General features: G+C 36.7%; 1 protein-coding gene across 2 annotated transcripts; it reads left to right on the top strand.

Annotated features, from left to right (window-relative positions):
* The first annotated feature begins 1,090 nt into the window (after positions 1–1,090).
* On the top strand, positions 1,091–24,755 carry LOC107046343 (probable allantoinase 1). 2 transcript variants are annotated; one of them, XM_015268947.1, is made up of 4 exons: positions 1,091–1,397; positions 3,465–3,594; positions 4,152–4,324; positions 24,356–24,755. In XM_015268947.1, the coding sequence occupies exons 2-4, from the start codon at positions 3,504–3,506 to the stop codon at positions 24,521–24,523; spliced, it is 432 nt and encodes a 143-aa protein (XP_015124433.1). In that variant the 5' UTR covers positions 1,091–1,397; positions 3,465–3,503; the 3' UTR covers positions 24,524–24,755. The 2 variants fall into 2 exon arrangements, with proteins under 2 accessions (XP_015124433.1, XP_015124434.1); XM_015268948.1 differs by lacking the exon at positions 1,091–1,397 and adding an exon at positions 1,983–2,074.
* Positions 24,756–26,390: the final 1,635 nt, after the last annotated feature.

The raw sequence follows: 26,390 nt of genomic DNA on the forward strand, positions 1-26,390 counted from the left end.
CCCTTCACCCCCCTAAATTTTCATTCCTCCGGATATAGACGGGTGTCTTCAACCCCCCGGAGAAACCGCATACTCATGTATTTTCCCCGAAATTCATTTTTTTTTAATTTATAAAAAATCTGCGCATGTTTCCGGGGGCGGCAAATTTTATAAAAATATAATCTTAAACCCCTCCACCTCAGCCCCCTAAATTTTTATCCCTCCGGATATATGCGGGTGTTTTCAACCCCCCGGAGAAACCGCATAATCATGTATTTTCCCCGAAATTAATGTTTTTTAATTTATAAAAAATCAGCGCATGTTTCCGGAGAGGTAAAATTCATAAAAATGTAATCTCAGACCCCTCCCCCTCACCTCCCTTCAATTTTCATTCCTCTGGATATATTGCGTCTATTTTTCACAGATAACAAAACCAAGCGTGTGAATAAATTAATTTACCTATTGAATTAATTAATTTTTCAGTTCGAAAATCAATGCATAAGCAGATAGTTGTTTAGAACATTATTTTCAATTGTTTTTTCAACATAATTTAAAATATATANTGATGCCCCTCTTCGCCCCTATTTGACCCGCAGCATTCTCCTCCTACATATCTATTTGCGATAACATTGTTCACGTAGGGCAATTGGGTCAGTACAGAATTAAACTAATTAAAAAAAATGCCAATATGAACCTATTGGATAATCAATTTTCTCCCGCCACTGCTGCCGACTTTATCGGCCTGGGCGAGAAGTCGACACTGCCGCCATCCGGCGGCGTTCCCCCTACTGATTTATTTTCCCTTTCAATACGCAAACTGTTATTTTCCTTAATTATTGGAAATTAATGTCATTAAAGCTACTAAAATTCATTAATAATTCATTGATTTACATCCATAATCGTTTCAGGTATCACTTACCCTTTTTTACACCAAAACAAGTAGCCACCTAACTTAAGTGGCTGCTTGCATCCCAGGGGAGTTGACATAATATGACATCTGCTGTCAGTATATGACGATGCAATTTCTGACAGAATCGGACATATTTTATCAAATTCTATGAAATTATGTAAAAATCTATCAATTTTCTAATTTTTTGACATAATTTCACATTTTATGTCATAATTCGTCAAAATCTGACGACCCGATTTCCACGAGGGATCTCGGATACTAAATACAACCAAGTCGATTCCTTTTATACAGACATATAAATATATATACCGTTTACTCAAAGATGTAACTTTTTGTGGACATCATTTTTGACTTTGGCGTTTTTTTAGTGTTGTCTTGTGAAAAATTTCAATGGATCTTATGATCGAACTCTCGAAAAAACGACTTATAATTGTTCGTGATTGAAAACATCTTTCTGTAGATCTACAGCAACATTATCAACATCAATATCATCAACATCATCAACCCAGTCAGTATCACCATCATCGTGCATGCGATTTCTCGTCCAGACATTCAGAAATAACCGTGTGACATCTCCTATTGATATAAGAATATTCCCACGCTCCAACTAAAATTTATCAACAATTGGAATAACCATTTTGACTGTAGAAATCATTTTCATATTGTTGAAAAACTCATTGCCCATATTGCTCGAAAAATTGATTGACAGAAAAAATGGTAGACTATCTTTTTCAAATTTCGTTTCCCAATGGAAACTTCGCTTTCGTCATAATTTTCGATTTGTGTGTCTATGTGTGTGATGTTATAAGCGTATCAATATCTCTGCAATGATAAGGGATATCGACTTAAAATTTTGTGTGGAAAATGCCTTTCCGAGCAATCCGCTCGATGCAAAAACCGTCAACCCCCCATCATCAGCACCAACATCCCCAACATCACCATCAGTGACACCAACATCATCTACATCATCAACATCATCAGCACCTTCAGTAACATCAACATCTGCAAAATCAATAACATCATCATCATAACAGCGGTTGCTCTTTCAAAATATTTGGGAATTAAAGTGTGACATGACCTTTTTATATAAGATAGATAGAGGAATATCGGAGTAAAAGATATAAAAAATTGAAGCTAATCGAGAGATCATGGGATGCAGTTGCGTCCCGTTGCCAATAAGACCGGGTACGCTATACTGTCATATTACACGCGAGTCCATTTTCCCCTCTACCACCCAAATATCTTTATTTATTTTTGTTTCCATTGTTTATCCCATCCCAGCACATTTTAGATTTCATAAATAGTTTCATCTATCATTCGAGTCCCTATTGTAATTTTCTCAAATTTTATAAACAATAGTTGACTGAGAAAATAATTTTTTCATGAATCAGCAGTTGGGATTTTCGTCGATTCATTTCTCTCAACCCTCTAAACGGAGAGTATAGTAGGAAAGTTGGTACCACTGCTACTGACTTCGTATGAGTTAGGGGGTTGGTTGTGTTGTCTAACGTCACGCCAATATTCAAAGATGATTGGTGAATTATAAACGCGTTTTTAATCCATCCTATGCTTGAATACCCGTGACTAGAATACTCTCCAAATGGAATCAAGTGGAACTCTTGTTATGATTTTTAATTCTCGATTTTTTGCTTGATATCCTTGTTTATAAACAAAGATGTTGGGATTTCGACTCGGTGACAACCGTTTCACTTTGCTTCAGGTTCCTCCACTATTTAGGAAAAATATGTATTGACAAGAACGTGGTGAATCACCACGAAAAAAAAATTAACAGAACACTCACTCAGGAAGAACGTTACTCTCTATATAATGAATTCCAGGATTAAAGATATGTCATCATCAAAATGTACGAAATCTCACGAAAATCAAAAATAAATTTTTGAAAAAAAACTCACCAAGAACATGTCCGAGCATTCTGTTTACAAAAAGTGGTAAAATCACGACAAGTGCCAAGCACTGAATACCTAGCGGTGCTGAATACAACTAAGGAAAGCTGATGAAAACATAGAAATTATGAAAATAAAATGATAAAAATCAGTTGATAAAAATTCCAAGTCAACCAAATCGGCGTGCGATTTAAGCTCCAAAAAAATCACACCCCAAATTGATTTGGAATTTTTATTAAGTCATTTTTATCATTTTATTGTCATAATTTCCATTTTTTCGCCGGTTCTCCTTAGTTGTCGTTAGAACCTCTATATATTTAGTGCTTCGCACTTTTCGCGATTTCACCACTTTTTACAAACAGAACGCTCGTACCCGTTCATGGCGAGTTTTTCCTGCGAAAATTGTTCAGAGAAGAATGAATAATTTTTCCCAATAACTCGAGTTTCTTTCAATCCATAATTACGATGATATTTGATCCTTGCTTGGGGCAATTGTCGTTCGATTGTCACACTCTTGAATCTTCCGATTTGTTTCAATCGTCTGTGTTTTTGTTCTACGTAATGTTGCGACCATGTCCTCGAGGGATTTCGTCTATTCTATCAATATTAGATTTCGCTACTAGGCCAAACTAACTACATCCAACTATTGACGTTTATCTTGTTTTCCTCAGGAAAAACTCTGGGAAGCTCTGAAAAACGGAACGCTAGACATGATTAACTCCGACCATTCTCCCTGCACCGTGGACCTGAAAACTCCTGACTTCTTGCAGGCCTGGGGAGGGATCTCTTCTTTACAATTTGGTTCGAAATTCAATTGTTTCCATCGAGTCAACCCGACAGTGTACAAACGAATAAGAGTCGTTAACCCTAGTTGGTCACCATATGTTACCCCCAGTTGGTCATGTCTGCAGTTAGTTGCCGCCGTGTTATTTCAACTCGAGCGTTGGAGATCGTACTTCTACACTGCCTAAGCGCGTTGAGCGAGTTTCCGGCCACGTCAATTTCATTCGACATAGGAAAAAATTGTTCATCTATTAGCAATAATCTGTTTCCTTTAGGGATTCCGGATATTGAATAATTTCCACAAACGCCATATTTTTCTAGAGATTTCAACCAACTGGTAACCAACCTGGGGGTAAATATCAGTGATCCAACAAACAAGATTCAGTAGTAACTCAAATATGGAAGGTCTGAATATTATATTAATTTTCAAACAATGAAGTTTCATTTCACTCCATTTAGAATTTGTTCTATGATAAATATTTAAATTACTTCGAACAGTTGTCGGTGTACCCTGTATCCAATTATGTCGTTTAAAATTTCATTCAATTGTACAATTCCACGATCGAATTTTTTAGGACTTCCAGTTGCCTGGACTGGAGCTAGGAAGAGAGGAGTTACACTGCAACAACTAGCCAAGTGGATTTCAACAAATCCAGCGAAATTAGCTGGATTGGAAAAGAGGAAAGGTGGTATCACTCCCGGAATGGATGCTGATTTCGTTATTTGGGATCCAGAGGAAATTATTACGGTAAAGAAATACTTCAAATCAACCGTGGGAAATTAACAAACGCTTTTAACTAGATTAAATTTGAGATTCATGATTTTTCATCCGTTCATCACACTGGAGTTTTATAACCAGGTGAAAAACCCTGGTGAAAAAACATCTTTAATTCCTATAAAAAAATAAAAGGCAATAGGAAAATAGGTGTGTTATTGTCCAAACGCCCATAATTTCCTATTACCTCTATCGAGTGATTGATCAGGCTGGTTTGAATAGGAAGTAAGGAGGTGAATCCATAAAAAACTATAATTTTTCTCGTCATAGAAGGCACATGGTGAGTAATAGGAATTAAAGCAAGAGGATTTTGATACTGACTTCTAAACTTAAGTTATTCTAGGAATAGGTATCAATGAAAATTATCATGAAAATCTTTCTCCAATTTACGCTGGTCGTCCCCGAGAATAATTAGCGGGAAATAAGTTGTCAATGGTTTTTAATGGAAATCCTCTGAAATGCCTATTAATGGATGGAAACTATTTAAAAGGTCAAAATAAGGGTGAAGAGGGTCAGAAGGGTCAAGAAGATCAAAATGAGGATCAACAGGGTCACACTAAGGGTCTGAGAAGTCGAAATAAGAGACAGGAAGGGTTAGGATACGGGTGAAAAAGCTTGGAATAAGAATCAGGAGGGTCGAAATAAGAGCAGGGTTACAATGAACCCTCCAACATGAGGTCCACATGAAGGTCTGGAGGGTATACGAGTAAGTATAATAATGGTCAGTATACGAGCGAAAACCGTCACAAGGGTCAAACTAAGGGTAAAGTGGATTAAAATGAGGGTCAAAATGAAGGTCAAGATGATTGAAATAAGGGTCAGAATGCAGGTGAAGAAAATCCTATATAAGCGTCCAAACGAGAATCAGGAGCGTCAAAATCAGCATGGGATCGTATGGGATCATATGAGTCATATGAGGGTCATATGGGGGTCATGTAGGGGTCACATGGACTCACATAGTGATCATGTATCGTTCATATGGAGATTATATGAGGGCCATATGTGGATCATATGGTTTTCACAATAGGGGTCAAGAAGGATCAGGAAAGAGGGTTTGGAGTGAGGGTCAGAAACATGTTTTCGACCCTCATTCCAAACCCTCTTTTCCTTTCTTTGGGGAGGGTCAAAATAAGAGTTAGAAGGGTTATAATGAAGGTCGAAATGAGGGTCAGGAGTGTCAAAATAATGGTCAGTATAAGAACGAAAAAGGTCATGAGGATCAAAATGAGGGTAAAACGCATCAAGATAAGGGTCAAAAAGAAGGGTCAAAATGATTGAATTAAGGGTCAAAATGAAGGCCAAGATAATCCAAAATAAAAGTCTAAATGAGGACCAGGAGCGTCAAAATCAGGGTGCGGACAGGTCAAATGAAGACTCAGGGAGGTTGAAAATAAGGGTCATCAAGAGTTAAAATAAGGTTATATAGAGAGTCAAATGAGGGCCATGAGTGTCATATGGTGATCATATGCGGATCATATGGGGCCACATGAGGGTCATGAGGGATTCTTTGTCAAGTTGGTCACTCAAATTTTTCGATGTCCCCGAAAATTCTGAAAATATTTAAGAGTGTTCTTGAGGTAGAAGAAAACTGTGGATTTCTTCCGAATTATCTGTCGTTTTATTCTCAGGACTAATCACGGGACACGGATTGGATTTGATTAAGGTTTTCGCTGGCATAACTTGACCAATTGAAATCAGAAAGAAAGACGTTTCGGATAAAAATTTATATTTTCTCATCATCTTTGCTTGAAAATTTTTAACTTTTTTTCCTAGTTTATTTAGACCCATTCAAATGCATTTAATCGAAAGAATAATGAAACTCTTTCTTTTCGAATTCGGATAGTTTAATTTCCCTTAAAAAAAATGAAAACATTCTATGTATGGAATAAAAATACCTCATAAATTTTTTGAAGTTGTAATATCGATCGGCTGAAAGAAAATGAATCATTAACCCTAAATGAGGAGTATAATGTTTTTTTTTCATTCAGCCCATTAACATTACCACTTTACAAAAAATATGAATTATTTTTATTCTATATGTTGAATGTTTTCGTATTATTTTAGGGGAAATAGAACTGTCCATGTTGGGAAAACACATTAATATTTCATAATTTTTTTGACTAAGGATATCCAAGTACTTTAGCTATTTCTTCTCCAGGGAAATGGTTTTCTACTTTTGTAGTCGCACATCAGATCTTTCATTTGAGCTCCATTTGAACCCATGTCTTCCTACATTTTACAATGATTTTATTATTTGAACGTTGCAGCCCTGAATTTGAATCTCGATACAAAACCGTTAGAAAACATTCAAAAAATCTGGAAAAAAAAGTAGAAAGTTTACTTCTGGAGGAAGATTGATGAAATAATTAAAAAATTAGAACTTTTGATAATTACGAGCATTTTTATAAATAATTTATAAAAAATCAAATTTCCACAATAAAAATCATTTATTCGGAGTCTTGACAATTGTGTTCATATTCAGAGTTTTACCAGAAACCGATTTCAGGCCTAAAAAAATTAGGTTTCCGAAAGTTTAAACAATTTCAATCATCCATTTATATACAACAAATGTTTAAAAAAATGATACTTCTGTGCAAAATGTAATTTTAATGACGCAGAATATTCATGATTTTTTTACGATTTTTCTCACGCAATTTAATTGACAAATTTGATGATTGAAAATAGTTGAATCTATAGTATGGTCTGTACCGAACTGTAAACGATACTTGGATTTTCTTAAATGCATTCGAATGGGTGTAAATAAAACGGAAAAAAGATTAGATTAGATTAAAGTTGCGGCCCGGTTAAGGTTACATTTCCAGCCCGGCTTTTACAGCCAGTCTTAATAATCCGAGACCTCCCTATTCGCGATTTGATCGGTTCAGGGGAATGCGGTCCCCCAACAACGTAATCTCGTCACGGCTAATGCCAGGCAGTCGTACAGATTGTGTAGGCTGTCCTCTCTTTCCCCTGGGCTCCTTCAGCCCCGAGGGTTCCCCGTTTCCTCTTCAAGCGGTGCCTCGCGGCTCCGCTGAACTTCGGTCTGGTCCTATTCGTCCCAGAACCGTCTTTGTCGACTTCCTGGTTCGTCAACACCTTAGGAAGTTGGTTATTGTTTTTTTGTATTTGTTTGTTGGTGTCCGTTTTTGATCCCACGAGTACCACGGCGAAGCGGTCTCACCCAGTCATAGTCGTGAATGCTGGGGCTTGGCTGATAACTCGGAGGTCGTCCGGTATCCGAGGGCACCGTGAACAACACAGCACCTCCTGCGCCACGCAACCTTTGGCACAGTAGCTAATACCTTGGCTTGGGGAGTTGGTCCGCGACGGGGCTTTAAGCTCACCGCCCGGTTTCCCGGTTGCATGTCAAGTATTACTCTCAAATTTTTTGAGAATTTTCGGAGACATCGAAAAATTTTAGTGGCCCACTTGACGAACAATCCCTCATATCCCTCGTGGAAATTCGTCGACAAATTCTGACAAATTTTGACAGAAAATGTCAAAAATTATCATAAAATGAGAAATTTCTCAAATTTTGTCATAAAATGACAGAATTTGACATAAAATGACAAATTTTGTCCGAACATATTTCGCCGGACAAATGTCATATTATGTCAAGTTGATAAAATGTCATAAAATGTCAGAATATGTCGAATAATGTCATAATCGGACATACTATGTCATATTTTGACAGATTCTGTCAGTGGTAATATATCATATTCTGTCATATTATGACATTTTCTGACAAACATCCGGGCTGGGAATATTCTCAGAAAATGTCCGAATATGTCAAATAATGTCATAATCGGACATATCATGTCATATTTTGACAGATTCTGTCAGTGGTAATATATCATATTCTGTCATATTATGACATTTTCTGACAAACATCCGGGCTGGGAATATTCTCAGAAAATGTCCGAATATGTCAAATAATGTCATAATCGGACATATCATGTCATATTTTGACAGATTCTGTCAGTGGTAATATATCATATTCTGTCATATTATGACATTTTCTGACAAACATCCGGGCTGGGAATATTCTCAGAAAATGTCCGAATATGTCAAATAATGTCATAATCGGACATATCATGTCATATTTTGACAGATTCTGTCAGTGGTAATATATCATATTCTGTCATATTATGACATTTTCTGACAAACATCCGGGCTGGGAATATTCTCAGAAAATGTCCGAATATGTCAAATAATGTCATAATCGGACATATCATGTCATATTTTGACAGATTCTGTCAGTGGTAATATATCATATTCTGTCATATTATGACATTTTCTGACAAACATCCGGGCTGGGAATATTCTCAGAAAATGTCAGAATATGTCAAATAATGTCATAATCGCACATATTATGTTGAAATCTGACATAATTTCTCATTAAATTTCATAAAGGGTCAGGAAATGATAAAATATGACATATTCTGTCACATTCAAGTGACAAAATCCCAAAAATTGTCAAAAACGGAGAAATTAGGACAGATTCTGTTAAAATCGAGTGTAAAAAATGTCAAAATCTGTCATAAATGGAGAAATTATGACAGATTCGGACAAAATATGATAAAAAATGACATTCTACTTTCTTATTTGCCTGAATAATCTGTCAGAATTTGTCATATCATGTAAGAAAAAGTCATAATCTGACATATTATGGCGAAAAATGACATAATCTGACATGTTATGACAAAAAATGACATTAAATGTAAAAAAAGGGACAGCGAACGGTCTAAGCAGTTGACATATTATGACAAATTCTGTCAAAATTTGTCAGAATCTGAGATATTTATCTGAGAAATTATGACATATTCGGACCAATTTGTTCCAAATCGCAGTCATTTTATGTCATTTTCTGACATCTTATTACAGATTCTGACATATTATCACAGATTCTGACATAATATGACATTTTCTGATATATTTTCTACGAAATTTTTTTTCAGAATATGACAAAATTTGACATTTTCTGTCAAAATTTGTCAGAATCTGTCGACGAATTTCCACGAGGGATAGGAGTCGAGACGTGGTAATATAAGGGTCATATGATGGGTCAGAAACATATGAGGGTGATGGGGGCTCACATATGAGCCCTGGCGAGTAAGGAACCCGTTAGCAAGGGTCATATAAGAATCACTGAATCCTTGTAGAATCTAAAATCTAAAATTTAGATGATTGAAAGTCTCATGATGGGGTTTGAGGACATGGGAGGAGGGGCCACTAAGTAAAGGCCGCAAGGGTGATTGAATAATTTTAATGATTCGAGATGTAATGATGCGGATGGAGGGTATGTGCCAAATGAGTGTGATAAAGATAATTGAATTACTTCAGATGATGGTACGGTCTAACGATGGGGAGATGGGTGGTAGGGTGGAGCCATAGTTCAGGCATAAATTTCCAATCATTTAAGGGCTCATGGAAGGGGAGATGGAACTTGAGAGGTTGAGATAATTCTGGCTGTAATGATGGGGATGAAGGGCGGGGGATGGTAAAAACTGGATGATAGTAGTTATCTCCATAAGGTCATCAACATATTCTCTTATAAATGTGATTATAGTCCTCGACTTCGGCATGGACTATGAACTCACATGCGTCAGAAAATACTTTGGGGACCGTGTGATAAATGCCATTTTTGGTCATTGGCCCGAAAACTGCGATCCAACCAAGCGAAGCCAGGTTAAAAGCACGGGTTCACCAGGCCATATGATAAAAAAGCCATTTCGATGATTAGAGTTTACCAGCCAACCGACGATTTAGAGTTTACTAATGGGGGATATAGTGGGAGAAATACCAGGAATCCAATAAGGGCTAGAAGGGTCATTGAATAATTTTACATGATTTGGGGTCTAATGATGGGGCGTGGGGAGGACTAGCTGAGTGTCAAATAAGTCAAAGGAATTTGATTTCCAATCATTTGAGGTGATTCAGCATCTATTATATGCACGATAAAAGTCATTGAATCATTTGAGATGATTCAGCATCTATTTACAGGGGATGGGGAGAAAAGAGTCAAATAAAGGTAAGAAGAATCACTAAATGTGGACGTCCGCAGGAAAAGGGACCACTTTGCGATATTGTGTTATGTATACTCTGATAATATTGATAACATTCCGCACATTCTGAGCCCAAAATGATCTTCATAGGGTCAACAATGACGTCCTTCGAAAAGATGGGAAAAACAATTTAACTGATGGAGTATGCGGGATTGGGACACAATAAATATACACACAGTATTAACTAGTCAAAGATTTATTTAGTAAAGCATGTCACTCGTCTCGCGTCTAGCGTCCAACACGTCTCGTACAGGAATGTACAACATCCACGCCACAACCGGCCTGCATCCGGCCCATGCGCAGATCTCGTCCCCTTCTTAGCTTACACAGATACATCTTATACTATAGATAATATATATATTGTGAGGTATTTTTCCAAGCGAGTCTGCGGGATTCAGACGCGTGGTTCTCCACAAACTTTCAGCGACCCTTTTGGACTCTCTCAACCCGGAATTAGAACGAAGGGAATAACGAGAGGAGACAAAATGCCAAAAAGGGCGCCAGTCCTTTTAACCGCCAAAGGACAAGGTCACACCGTTGAGCCGCGTTCCACGACTAGCTCAGATAACCGCGGAGGCGTGTGGGAACAGGCTACAATGAGCGTACTCAACAATATGTAACTGTTTACAAAATACAAAAAAATATATATTTTCAAATCATAATTAAGTGTGATCTTTTACTCGTCCATACGAGAATTAGCGTAGGATTCTGTACACGTGCGGGAGAGGACTCCCGCGAGCAAAGACGCTATACAAACAAAACAAAAAAAAATGTAATTAACCTAGTGATACTAATTAACGAAAAGAAATAGTAATAACTTTAAAGACGCGTGGGAGACTCTAAGACGCGAGGATCACCCGCAAGCGACGACGATGCGAGAGCCACACGAATGAAGAAATTGAACAAAGTTCCAAAATCAAAACCGATAAACGGCAACAATATGAATGAAATAATTAATATTTACTAATGGAAATCAAGGAATGAGGCCACAGGCCACTGAGTGCCGCGTCCCGAAGGCAAAAGGCTCGAATTTTAACACTCAAACGGTGTCCAAAAGGGCCACCGGAGAAATGAATCGAAAAACTACGCGAGCACTCACAAATTAAATCACGCTCACCGTTTGATACGCGAGAAACTCCAGGGTAAACTCGTCTGGACCCTCAGTACGGCGACGTCAGGAAAAGGCCAAGAAATCTCCGGGCACACCAAAGTAATAATTATTTTAACAATTTAAAGAAGCTCAAAGAGCGTAATAAAACTTTAATTGCGCAGAGCGACTTAATATGGCTGAACCCCAGCGAAGAGTGTCCGTCGGGGCCGTACATCGCCCCGAGGAACCTCAAAATCTTTTCTACCCCCACCCAATCACGTGATAGAGCGCGAAGAATCCAGGGGATTCGACAATTTGATTCTAGCATTTTAAAATGGTTCTAATCCCAAATTCCTTAGTCCCAGAAAACTGGGACTTGCGCCTCCCGGTCGGTGGATGTGATCCGCGTTGAGCGGCGCAGGAGCCAACATAATCCGATGCTCCCTCAATGTTGTAGCATCGGTTTTTTACTGGACGGCCTTGTGCCGCCGATCCATCGGTGAGGCGGTGGGGGTTCGCACGTAAAGGCCTGAGATGCCTGCTGGCGTGCGTCGGTCGTCTCTCGCGTTCTTCGTGGTGTGAGTCTCCCAGACTCGGTGTGTGCGTGCTAGTCGGTGTGCTACTCGTCATCTGCTGTAGTGCCGACTTGTAGTCATTCCCGATGCTCCGCTCCACTCCCCTCGTCACGAAGCTCACGTAACCCACGGTGAGCGCGATCGACAGAGTTCGAGAGAATGATGAAAAGAAAGTAAATAATAGAAATAAAAAAAATAAAATGACAATTGTGGCTCTGGGTGATCCGACTCCTCGCTGAGATCAAAATACTAATTTTCCCCCCATGATCCGCGGTCAGTTCAGGCGAGGAACAGTACATGATTTTTATCATGTTACAATATATATATGAGGACTAGGAGCTGGAGCCATATTCCAACATTAACATTGGTGAAAATGGGAGTTGTTGGCACAAAGAAAATGAATATCTCGGAAACTAGAATCGACAAAGTGGCCCCGTTTCATGTGGACGTCCACAAATTATTCTACCTGATTTGGGGCCTAACAATGGGGAATCGGAAGGAGATGAAGGGTTAAGAATTGATTTTCGATTATTTGAGGTGTCATCTTAAGAGAGAAGGGTCATATAAGGACCATAAGGCTTACTAAATGATTAGGATAATTTGAGGTCTTCTAATTGGTGATGGAGGGGGGCGGGCTAAAAAACATACAAGGACCAGAAAAATAATTGAACCACTTTAGATGATTGGAGGTTAACCCTAGTTTGGTCACCATAGGAGGGAAACTCCGCAGAAGGTCGATTTTGTTTTCCTACCATTGACTGGCTGAGCGGAAAAATCCTAAAAAATTGGAATGCGTCAATTCAAGTGTCTAGAAAATTATAATATTTTTTAAAATTATTTATATCCACAATTCCTGAAGAAAAAAAATGATTTCTAACAGACGGGTGATTTTTTCCCATGTTAAATAAAAATGCCCGTTGTGCGACGTTGCCGAAGTCTCGCTAAACGCGCCCGGGCAGTATAGAGTGAATTCGGCAACGCTCGGGCCTGAATAACACGGCGGCGACTTTGGTCACCTCCGCAGGGAATCCCCTGCGGAGGTGACCAAAGTCGCATGTTCTCATATGGTGACCAAACTAGGGTTAAATGCTATGGCCCTGGCAGCTAAGGTCCGAATCAAGACCATAAGGATCACGGAATTATTTAGATTATGTCAGGTCTAATGGGTTTGGGGGGGAGGGGAGGAATAGTCAAAGGTGGGTCATGAAGGGCATTGAATTATTTCGCATAATTTAAGGTCTAATGATGGAGGATACGAGGGGGGGGGTAAGGACCATCGGTATCATAACGACCTTTAGATCATTTTCGATGATTCAGGATCAAGTAGTGGGTGATAAGTGAGGCGTAGGTGGGCGCTAAGGGTCAAAGAAGGGCCATAAAGGTCATAAAATAATTTTCCATGATTCAGGGCCTAATGATGGGGGATGGGGGAGGATTGAGGGTCAGGAATTTATTTTGGATTTTTTGAGGTGTCATAATGAGGGAGGAGGGACCCAAGGGTCATGTAAGGGACTTAAGGATTACTGAATGTTTTCAATATTTCAAGGTCTGCGAATAAGGGATTATTCAAAGTTTGATGGCGGCATATGGGGGGGGGGGCTCAGAGTCAAATAAGGTCAATAAGGTCAATATTGAATAATTTTCGATGATTCTAAATCCACACGGGGTTGGAAGAGAGCTAAGAGTCAGGCATTAATTCCTGATGGTCGGTCACAGGAGGACCTCAACAAGAAAATTCTATGGGCTCTTCTGAAAGTAATATTGTTTGTTTTTTATGGATATCCAAAGGATTGAGTAAATAACAACGGATTTTATTAAATGTTTCTTTTTATTCCATGTACTCTCTTAGGAGACTTATCTCTAACAGGAGGAATTACAGTACTTCTTTTTTGCCTCTTGTGGCTTACTTAGGACTTTATGGATCCATTCATTGATCATCGGTAAAATAGAAATTCACCTTTTCCAACTAATATGGGGGATGTATCAGCTGATATTGTGATTATATAAGTGATGATATATTGATCTATGCATTTAATAGGAACTCAGCCTTTATTTTTAGGGGTGAGCCTGACCTTTGTTCATCTCTAACACTTATTTTTCTGACCCTCTGTCCCGAGCCATGTGGTCCTCATTCTCGACCCAAATTTCGGAAATTCTTGTATACACGGGTAACAATTTATAGTAAAATTCACCCTAGCATATAGTATTTGGCGTGCAGAATTTTCATTTTAAAAAAGTGTACTTTTTACTAGACTGATCGCTTTTCTCATTACGATGTCAGGGAAAAACTTCCTTGGCAGCCAATATGCTACATAATTACTATATGTTATCGAAAATTTTATTACAAATTTTTCTCAGTGTACTCATTTGTAATTCCAGTTTGTAATCTTCATTCTCCACTGATTTTGTACCTGTATTTTTAAACCTTATTTTAGACTGTCACACGTAGCCCTTATTTTCTATCCTTATTTCGGCAGCTCAGTACTACACCTTACTTCTGACCCACATTTCTGACTCTCTTTTATGACCCTCAGGCCTGACCCTCCTTACTCTCAGTTTTGACCCTCAATTTTATGGACCTTATTTTTGTCCCTCACACCAAATCTTCATGATATTTGCTTGCGACCCTTGGTCGTGACCCTTGTTTCTGACTTTCAATTTTGATCCTCATTTTTGACACTTATTCACTCACTCACCCACTCAAATTGTGATTTCTCGAAAACGGCTGGATCGATCGGACTGAAATCGGACTCAGAGTTAGTCGTCATCTGATAGCATTAGAAATTTGCAGAAATATTTTAGCCCTTTAATTCTTCAATTTTCTAAAAATTGACGATCGGATGGACATCCGCATGCAGACATGGTCGTCAAATTTCGTACTTTTACGTTTCTCTTTTGCTTTTTGCCTTCTTTTTTTTCTAGTGATGTATTATGTATTATATACTATATTATGACTTTGAGTAAAGTCCGTTGTTTGAGAATCCTCCAAGACGTAAGAATAGACAGTGGCATAAAACTGACATTACTCAACTGTCAATAACTCGAGATCAGCAGAGTGAAATTGAACATCATTGCTCCCATTTTCAACCTATTTTTCCCGCTTTGAGACAAAACTAACTTTATCGCAATTGGATCGTTTGTTTGCGGAAATTTCGAGATTGACAGATTTTAACTTTGCTTCAACCTTCTCTAAAATGAGAATGAGTGCAAAACAGTTCTTGTAACTTGGTGAAAAGTTAGTCGAATATACTGAAAATATGTGGTTAGAATTTCAGATCAACAAAAAATGAGATTTCTAAGATATCCTAATTCGAAAATGAAAATTGTGTATTTCATAACTCAATTAAAAATGGACTTAGGACCTTCCATCACTGATTTTTTGAAAGATTTTATCATATATTTTGTGGAGGTTGATCATTTTTCCGGTCATTTCGAAAATTAGAGCGTACAGAACCGTTTTTCAAAATCGGGTCAAAAATATCGAAAAAAACTTGGGCAATTGAAAAAATCATAACTCCGATATGAATCAATATTACGGGCTAAAAATTTAGGAAATGTTTTTTTTATGTCACTGAAAAAAATCGGCGACCAAATCCCTGACATCGATGTTTTTGAGTGGTTGATTTGCCGTGGATCTGCCCAAGGACTGTTTTACGAAACACGCCGCTGAAAACCTGACCACGGAAAGTTGGCCACGGAAAGAAAAACGTGACGAGAAAAGAAGAAAATCGTCCGTCTGTTAGGAGTAACTTGACTTCTTCAGAAATTCCAGAAATTTGGTTATTCTGGAAGATACTATAATTGTCTAGATGTTTCAATTGACAAATCTGCTTTTTATTTTTTCACGTTTTCCGCTCTGCCAGTCAATGGCAAGGAAAAGGAACTGCGCGCAGCGGTGTTTACCTCCTATGGCGACCAATCTGGAGTGGAATAATCTATATACTAAAATCGAGCTTAAGGTCTCCGTCAAGGCACCCCAATCCAGAATTAAATTAACGCAACCCCTACCTTAGCTCCGAACAAAAAAAATTAAATTCAAGTGCGAATTTAATGCATCATCTCAATCAGAAGACGTGCCTCTGATGGCGGGAAGTTGCTCATCTAAATAACACGTGATTGCGACCGTTCTTGATCACCACTTTGTTTCACCAGTAATAGAAGGAAGAAAAAATCATTCAGTCGTGTAAATATTAGCCTTTTTCATTGTGTGTTTATTTTCAGGTTGAAAATTTCGCATTTCTTTCAAACCGACTTTTTCTGGTTTAAATTTTGACATATTTCTTTGTGGACTAAAATGTCGGTGAAGCAGGTGAGCCCCTCGCCACCCCTTGCTTGTTACGGTTCAATTGTTTTACCGAATTTCTTTCCACAATGTAGCATGTCAAAATTTAAACCAGAAAACATCGTTTTCAAAGAAACGCGAAATTTTTAACCTGAAAATAAACACGCGAAGAAAAACGCTATATGTTTCACATAAGTATAATCACACGTGGAAGTTTTTCTCCGAGAACGTGATTTGCTCAAACACGGAGTATTCTTTCGGTTAATATGACGTTTTATTGTATAATTTTGGAACTTTTAGCGGAATATATCACTAATGTGGCGTCAGAAGGGCGTAACGTCACTCGTCGCTTCAGTTCCATGGAGTTTATGAGACAAAAGAGTTTTTTCTTTCAATCGTGATGATCTGAAAAACAATTTTTTTAATGGGTGAATATATGAAAAGAAAAAAAAAGAAAAAACAAAAAAAAAACTGAAGGCTAGGGGTTGAAGGATTTGACATAGAATATCTTATATGACTTTTCCTATGCGATTTAATTCAAAATCTATGGGAAATAACAATTTTAATAATGTTCCATTTTATCCAAGGGAGTTACTTCACTCTTTCATTCTTTCCCGGTTTTACCTTCAATTTTCAAAGATATTATATCTGTTCAGCCATGAATTTCAATAAGAATTCATTTATTGGTGGGATAATTCGATGGGAAACAGCAATTTTTTGTCATTTTCAGTAGTTCACTGACTCAAAGTATCACTAACTACCAAACAACTACGAAAAACTAACTTCTTTTAATACGAAAATATTCAGTATTTTATCCATAATTTTTGGTAAAAATTGCAGATTTTTTTGTAAATTAGATTTTTGAGATAATCGCTGTTGAAAACAAGTGGGAAATTGCTCTTGTATTAAATATAGTATAGTTTTTTTTTCTAATAAGTTTGTAATATGCTTCCGAAGAGTCATTTTGCATACTGCTCTTTTTTATCGTGTATAATTCATACTTTATTTTATTTCATTAAATTAAACGAGTTTCTTGTCAACTAATTGTGTCGGATTTTCCGCTTAGTTGAATCCTATTTCAGGTATTAGGAATGAACTGCAGGTTCTCCCACGTCGAATCGCGCAAATTAAATGGCTCTATCTCTATTACAAGTATGTTTTTCGATTTTTTGGAGAAAAAAGAAAAGGGACCACTTTGTCGTCTCGTGAGAAAACCCAGGAATTTTTTGATTTTTCAACAGTATCACATTCTATGGTACATCAGGGGATGGGAACACATTATCACACATATATTTAGTGATTTTTATCATTTTTTATCATAAGTGGACAATTATTATTTTTGTTATAACTGGGTGTCTCATTTTTACTGATGAATTAGAAATTTGCTTCCGAATGGATATTCCTACGGAGATCAGGCCCTTATTTCTGGCCCTTGATCTGACCCTAATTTCTTACTCTTATTTCTGACCCTTATTCTCGACTCTTGTGACCCTTAGCATTAATCTTTAGTTCTGGCTGCAATTTTTGACCCTCGTGACCTTCAGATTCTCTGCTTCATTTTGACTTTCATAACTTTTATTTTTGAGCTTTATTTTTACCCCTCGGATCCTTGGTTTTGACCTTTATTTCTGATCTTTCGTTTGACCTCCATTTGTCTATGTCCGCATGTGGATTGGAACATATTATCACACATATATTCAGTGAGTTTTCGTATAACAAAAGTGGACAGTTGTTTTTTTTTCATAACTGGCTGGCTTATTTTTACTAATAAATTAGAAATTTGCTTCCAAATGGATATTCCTACGTAGATCAGGCCCTTATTTTTTAATCTTATGTTTGGTCCTTGCTTCTATTTTTCAGACCCCAAGTCTGAACCTTATTCCTGACCCTGGAGACCCTTACTTTTGACTCTCGTTACTGACCCTGGTGAACCTTGATCTTGCATTTTATTTCTGATCTTAAAGACCTTGCGTTTTGAACCTCACTTCGGCCCTTATTTTTGACCCTCGTGACCCTTAGCTTTAACCTCTAGCTCTGGCTGCCATTTTTGATCCTCGTGACCCTTACTTTTGACCCTCATTTTTTACCTTCATTTTTGACACTCGTGACTCGTGAATTTTTTATTTCTGCAGAGGTAAATTATTTTTTTTCAGTTTTCTATATGTATTTTCAACGAAAATTGTCCATTCTTTCAATTGAGCATGGTTTCAATTAGCTCACTCCATCGGAAATGGCTTAAAATTGGAAAAAGAAAAGTGAAAATCACGCATTGTACCCCTTTCCCCCACCTCGATTGCAAAGTGACTGTTTTTACGGAACATATTGAAAAATCAGAGTGCGATCTCACTCCGTTCTATCCTAAAAATATTCTTTTCTGAGTTCGGTTTCTCCAAATTCTTTTTATTTTCCATTTCTTCTATTTTTTTAATGTAAAAATTCGGTATTTCCAGTAAATACAAATTGAAACTTCGACACAAAAAATTGAAAAATTGAAAAAAAAATGAAAACAAAGACTTGAAAATAGTATATTTCGTAACGAGCTAAAAAACATTTTTTCACGAGTTACGAACAATATTTTTCATCGCAATGTGGCGCAAATTGGATTTTTAGGCACGCGGAGCGTGCCGAAAAGTTCACTTTTCGTCACAGCGTGATGAAAAAATTATTTTTTGGATAGAACGGAGTGAGAACCCACTTAGATTTTTTAATATGTTCCATAAAAACTGTTACTTTGAGTAAGAAAATGGAAATTGTCTGCAATCTGAGTGGGAAAAGGGGATCCAATCTGCAATTTTCAACTTTTTTTTTTGCCAATTCAAGTCATTTTTGATGAAGTGAGCTAATTGAAACCATGTTCGATCGGAAGAATATAAAATTTCAGTCGGAAATACATATTGACAATTAAAAAAACAATAATTCACCTCCGCCGAAACCAAAAATTTCGTCAAGAACTCGAAAAACGGAAATTTGACGTGGTAAACATAATAAAATGGAAAAAAAATTGAATTAAAATTTTTTAGGTCTTTTTGATGATAGTAAAACTATGGGAGAAGCCTCAAAAAAATGAAAATTTTGAAGGTACAAAACCATACCTATTATTGTGCGAAAACAATCATGACAGTCACAATAAAACAGTTTTATTTTTGTTGTCAACGACAATAAAACAGTATAATTCCTGAAAGAAGGGACAATAAATGATTTCAAACGCAGTCTACGTTTTTTTTTAGTCAAAGAATTCGACACAGTCATGTTTTTTTTTAAATCCGATTAATTTATTGAAAATCCAATTTTAGAGAAAAGCTTTGTCGGATCTTCTTTATTTCATGAATAAGAGATAAATTAAACTTAATACACGGTGGTTTGTGTTTCCAAAGGTATGTTTTATGTATTCAAACCATCATCTGTTTAACTTCCGAGTAGAACTAATAATAATAGTACCTCGAACTTTGATCTCGTTTTTCTCAAAACTATGTTTTTCCCATTTCCAACTTTGGAGCTCTATAACTTTGCGGTTTTTTCATCTAGCGAGACGTGTGACCTCTCAAAATATTCCAAATTTAACCAGGAATACGCCCATATGAATAAGTCCAATAGTGCCAAAGTGGTCCCTTTTCATGCGGACGTCCACATATAACGCATATATATCACATATATCGATTATATGATCACATATATTGCATATATAATCGCATAATTGCAGTATATATAATACATACAATTTTCCATATATGTAATTCGGCCAAAAATGCTCTATTACACATATATGTAAGATATATGTGACATATATGCATCTATATGCTGAATATATGTGGCATATATCCGTGATACATTTATTTATATATGTTCCACATATATAATTTTCCGTACGGGAATTGCTTCGAATCCATTCGGAAGCTTACTACCAATGGAATTGGTAGGAATAAAAAAAATTTTAGTGTTTCCGCTATATAGATGGAATATGTATCCCCATAGGACGTAAGTCGCACGTGGCTAACTTAAATTGCATGTGATAGTCAGTCGATAGTTTGGTCATGTGTCACAAATTTCGCAGTAAGCCATATATATTCAATTGGAATATGACGGTTCTAGAGTGATACCGTTATAATCTCGGTTACAAGTTGATCAAGTGACCACATTGTCATATTATACTTGCATCTGTCATGTGACAACTTTGTGATGTCTCACAAATTTCAGCAAGGTGTTGATTTTCATTAACTATTAATTTCCATGTTAATAATCAAATAAACCTGTCCTCACATAAATTTTTTAGTGCATAATAGAACTCTATTTGCGATGTTAAATGGGCCGCGAGGCAGCGCACACGGAGAGAATATGAAATAAAAAATTACAATGTGAAGATAGTAGTCCTGGACTATACCGAAACACCTTTAAAATTTGATTCATCTTATCCGAATTTTTACTCGTGTCAAATTAAATTCAACTGTTACTCTACCACTTTCTACACTGAGAGAAAATCGACAAAGTTCTCAAAAAAGTCTTACTTGTGCCAAGAAAATAGTTTTTTTTTTAAATTATCAAAATGGGTTATTTTGTGCCAAACATGCAGAGATTGCGCCGGAATGAAAAATTTTTGTCGTAAAAATAGATTTAGTAGTTCAACAAAAATGGGTACCAAAGTCACTCAAGAAATGTCATATCTAGTCCTGCTCCTTCATTATTTTTCAAATTCAAATTTTATTTATCTGCTTAAAGGATACATTGCCCCATTGCAGAGGGGGGGGGAGGGGNGTACAGTATAGACAAAAGTGTTCAATTGAGTCTGGCGCAATAGATTCACAGTAGGTGCATAATTTATCAGGCTTAAAAACTACTTTTGCATTGTTTATATAAAAGTGACAGATAAAATTATTTGCAAGACGTAATTGGGCTAATCTACGCTTAATTAACATATCATGGTCTTCTAATAAGTATAAGGAATTCCAACCTAAACTCTCAGGTACAAAAGGGGGAGTGAGCTGACAAGACAAGGAGGCAGCCCACCTTCCAACATCATAATCTTTGAGAATTTGATTATATTTGTTAAAAATCTCGACAGTTTTGGCCGTTAAAATGGAAACTTCTAGATTATCCCAGAGGTAATCAAACCCCGTGTAGATCAGAAAATTCTTCAAGTGCACGGCCCAATTGTACGTGTCATCAGAAAAATTATTATTATTGCAGAGTGATATGAATCGGACAAGACAAACTTTGGGAAGAAAAGTGTTGGGCTGTTTCAGCATTTTCAAAAACCAGTCCCATGATAACTTCATAACACGATATTTAATATGAGTGATATTACATTCCAGCCTAAGAGCCCACCCCGGGGTACAACTTGGGAGATTTAACACTTTTTTAAAGAATCCAAGTTGAACCTTCTCAAGATCTTCATTGTGCATGAGACCCCAAGAAGGGACAGCATAAAGCAAAGTTGACTGTACCATTGCATTGTACAAAGTGGCAAAGGTGGCCCAGGAGCTGACTCCAAGGCTAGAGAGTCCCTTCAAAGCAGCACAAGATGCCAGTTTGGCTTTAACAATAGCTTTTTGAGCAGCATCATTGCCGCGCGCATTACGAGATAACGGTGTACCTAGATAAAGATACATTTTTACAACCTCCAATCCTTCTCCTTCGTACATCTTAAATCTAGCTGGAAATTTCTTGGTTCTGCCAGATTTTTTAAAAACCATAATTTTAGTCTTAGAAACATTAACCGCTAAACTATTTAAATCACAGTAATCCGCGAGGGCCTTGAGGGCTCTTTCTACGTTAATGTGAGAGTCAATTAAAATGGCAGTATTATCTGCATATAATAACATTAAGACATCTGTCAGACCATCAATATTGAGACCAGGAATGTTTCTAGCACGGAAGAAAGATTCAAAGTCCGAAATATACAAAATGAATAAAAGAGCACTCAAGGTTTCCCCTTGCAAAACACCTTCAGTTACTTCAAAATTATGGGAAAGTTGGTTTGATTTAATTTGAATGTTTGCTTTGTCGTAGAGAGATTTCACAATTCTAATCCATTTAGAGCTTATTTTCAAGTCATTCAGCTTGGCCCAGAGACGGTCATGGGGGACCGAATCGAAGGCTCTACGAAAATCTACAAAAATGGCATAGACTTCTCTCTTAGGGAGATGAAGTTGAAGTTGGACAGAGGATAGTAATGTGAAAATCGCTTCGGTGCACCCACGACCGGCTCGAAAGCCAAACTGGGAGTGAGGAAGTAACTTATTTTGTTCAACCCATTTTTCAAGCCTTTCTTTCAAAATATAAGTAAAAATCTTTATTATGTGATTCACAAGCGCTATACCTCGATAATTTAAGGGATCAGAGTGATCACCTTTCTTATAAATCATAGACAAAAGGACATTCGCCCAAGAGTCAGGACAAATTTCAATTTCAATAACAGAGTTAAACAATTCTAGTAATACTTTTTGGCCGCTGGGAGGTGGAGCTATATAGAATTCATTTACAATTTGGTCAGGCCCAGTTGCTTCATTAGTTTTCAGTTTAATAAGAATTGACTTAAGTTTATCTAATGAGATTAATTTTTCAAGTTGAGGGACGGAATTCAACGTGGGTATAAAAAGGGGAAAATCTCTATGTGGGTAAATATTCATATAAAATTGATTCCAATTATCAATTGACACTGCACATGATACAAAGTTTCGTGGATTAATATTTTTAATAGTGGCCCAGAAATTTTTAGAATCTCTTGAATTATTCAGCGCAATAGTGAGTTGATTCTTGAACAATTTCTTTTTGTACTTCACAAGGGATTTGTATTCCTTACGAGCTTCATGGACAGAAAGACGACTAATATCACAGTGCCTATTTCTCTTAAAAATCTTGCTAAGCTTAGTTACTTCAGACTTCTTACGACGAACTTCTGGATCTTTAGCCCAGTGGGGCAACATTTTGGATTGACGAGTGGGAGGATTAAAGAGAGGCTGCGTAAATCCTGATTGAGTGGTAGCATCCAATATTAAATTATGCAAAAAAAAGTTGAGCTGATCGGGAGAATGACAGAGAGGTAGGGAGATTGAGCTGAGCGAGGATTCAATTGCACTTGCGTACACTGTGGCTGCGTAGGAGATGGAAGGGTCCCAATTGGGGCGAGGGGAAGAACTTCATTATTCAATACTCCCATATGTATTTTGCTCCCGAAAAATATTTGTTTTATGCGAAACAAGGGATAGTAGTTTTTCGTTTCAGCTGTCTAATAATCACAGACAAGAAATAAACCCTTAAATGAAACAATAAAAATGATATGATAATAATCTTGTAACTTAGGGACAAAATATTTGTTGATAAATTTTCTTCCATACGAGATATTTTCATCCTGAAAAGGCATCGTCTAGTGCGAATTATTCGCCTCTTCAACCAAATATTTCATTGCTGTCAAAAGCAGAACAATTATCCATGTTTGAGACTTTCAAATTCGAACCAAACAAATTTTTTTTTGGCAATTTTCAACTAGTGATTTTGTTGGCCCAAACAAGACTTGTTTGAGAACATGTTTGTTTTTCTCTCGGTGTACCATACCGACTCGCAATTTTTACTGTGTTCAATAGTAAATTTTGAGAGTGGCGGGTATAGTGCACAATTACTATGTTCACATAGTCAAAAATAATTTTATATTGTTTCCGTGCACATGCTTCAACATGACTGACATAAGACAGTTGGAATGAAATCAACAAATTGATATTAGAGGCAGCTTTTTATTGATGCGAACAATTGGAGCTGGCTTCTGATTCAATTAATTATGTTCCTCAATAATAAATTATATTTCATATTAGTTACCGCAGAGGGAATGTCAACGATTTTCAAAGTAATCCACAAAATTGCTTTTAAAAATATCTTCCTTGAGAAGTAACTGAATCCTCTCCCTTCGAAGAATTTCTTCTAAATAATCAATATGAAAATTTTCAACTCATCCCATTCCCCCCATTAATAACCAAATTTTATCGAGACAATTTCATTTTTCAGGTGAAAACCACCGACATCCTTTACAAGAATAAGATCAGCCCGTACGAAGATCGAGACTTATTCGGAAAAGTTCATGCCACGATTCTAGCTGGAGAATTCATCTTCAAAGATCAAAAGGTTGTGGAAAAACCCCTGGGAAAATTACTCCTCAATGAGAACTGGAACTAAAAATAAAATTCGAAATTTGTTTGTGTTCAACACAAACTTACAATTACCGATAGATCGACAACTCATTGATCCTATCAAGGGTGAAAGAACACACAATCTAGAGGAAGAAAATTGAAAGATATAGTAAAGATATGAAAAATCAAAATAAAACTAAACAAGTTGATAATTGCATTTCATTGGAATGCATGTAGTTGTTGTTGCTAATAAATTATCAATTAGCTTCCGAATGGAATTTTCGTTTTAAGAATACTGTTTTTTTCTCTCAATTATCACATTCGTCGTATTTATGAAAATCCATTAAAATAATTATCTATTGAATTTTCACCGACGGCAGTGGTTGTGTAGTTAGCGTGTGGGATTGGCATGCAAACGACCCGGGTTCGATTCCCGGACGGGGAGGGGGGGCGGGGGCAAAATTTGTGACACGCTAAACTTCACGGTTTTATTGTCGAGCAAGAGTCTCACAAGAGATGACTGTTAGTCCAGTCAAATTAGATTTTGTATATCGAAATTAACCAAAGGGCACCAAATTACACCAATCGATAGCTAAAAGTGTAATTATTAATGTTTTAAAAAGTATATGCTCAAATTTACCCGGGTGATTCACGATTTGTTATAAACAATTGGGAATTGGTTAATCTCACCAGATGGGAAAAAAAAATATTTCTTTGTAGCTGAGAAAATTTCCTATCGGGGGGAGTTAGGAACTTATAGCCCAAAATGTACCGTTAATTTATTATAAATTATAATAGCAATTTCGGAGCAGTCGGCGCAACGCGTCAGCTGTTCCCGTCCCTGCGCCAGTGCCATGAGTCACGTGATTGGCGCCATGCGCAACTTATTCAAACCTCCTGCTGCGCTCAACGCAATAGCCCTCAGCTGGGTTTTTGATGAATATCTGCGAATCTGTGGGTGGTAGCCAAATTTTCATTATGAACTTTTTTGTAGATCTTTATTTACTCTATAAAAATGGTCTTAACAAAAATTCTGCTATTCTCCAAAGTTTCCGAGATATTCAATGAAAAATTAACAATATTCAAAATATTCAATAATGTTGAATTTTGTCATCCTTGAATTTATTTATACCTCTGAAATTCCGAGACTATATTGCAACCTTGGATTTTTTCTGGTTTCATGAGCCCTTCAATTACAACAAAAATTTTTGTGTGTGAATAATTATTTTCTATCGGTGAGAATAATTTACTGGATAAATTAGAGACATTTCTAGAAATTGCAAAATAAGCGTTCAAATTTCTAAGAATTCCGACTGAATTGAAGAACACAATAGAAAAAAGTAATTCTCACAATTTCCAGAAATTTCTGAACAATTTGAAGATTTCTAAAAATTGTGGAGAAATCGAAGAAACTTCGAGAAAATTGTCGAAGCTTCTCAAAATTTCCAAGAAATTGAAGAAATTTCTAATTTCAGAAGAAATCTTGCGAGTTTCTAGAAACTTTCAGAAGACGAATATTAGAAATAATTCTAGAAATATTGAAAAAATTTTTCATTATAAACTTTTTTGTAGATCTTTATTTACTCTATAAAAATGGTCTTAACAAAAATTTTGCTATTCTCCAAAGTTTCCGAGATATTCAATGAAAAATTAACAATATTCAAAATATTCAATAAAGTTGAATTTTGTCATCCTTGAATTTATTTATACCTCTGAAATTCCGAGACTATATTGCAACCTTGGATTTTTTCTGGTTTCATGAGCCCTTCAATTACAACAAAATATTTTTGTGTGTGAATAATTGTTTTTATCGGTGAGAATAATTTACTGGATAAATTAGAGACATTTCTAGAAATTGCAAAATAATCGTTCAAATTTCTAAGAATTCCGACTGAATTGAAGAACACAATAGA

Source organism: Diachasma alloeum, unplaced genomic scaffold (genome assembly GCF_001412515.2).
Source record: "Diachasma alloeum isolate Michigan unplaced genomic scaffold, Dall2.0 Dall_scaffold_01314, whole genome shotgun sequence".
NCBI classification, from domain to species: Eukaryota; Metazoa; Arthropoda; class Insecta; order Hymenoptera; family Braconidae; genus Diachasma; species Diachasma alloeum.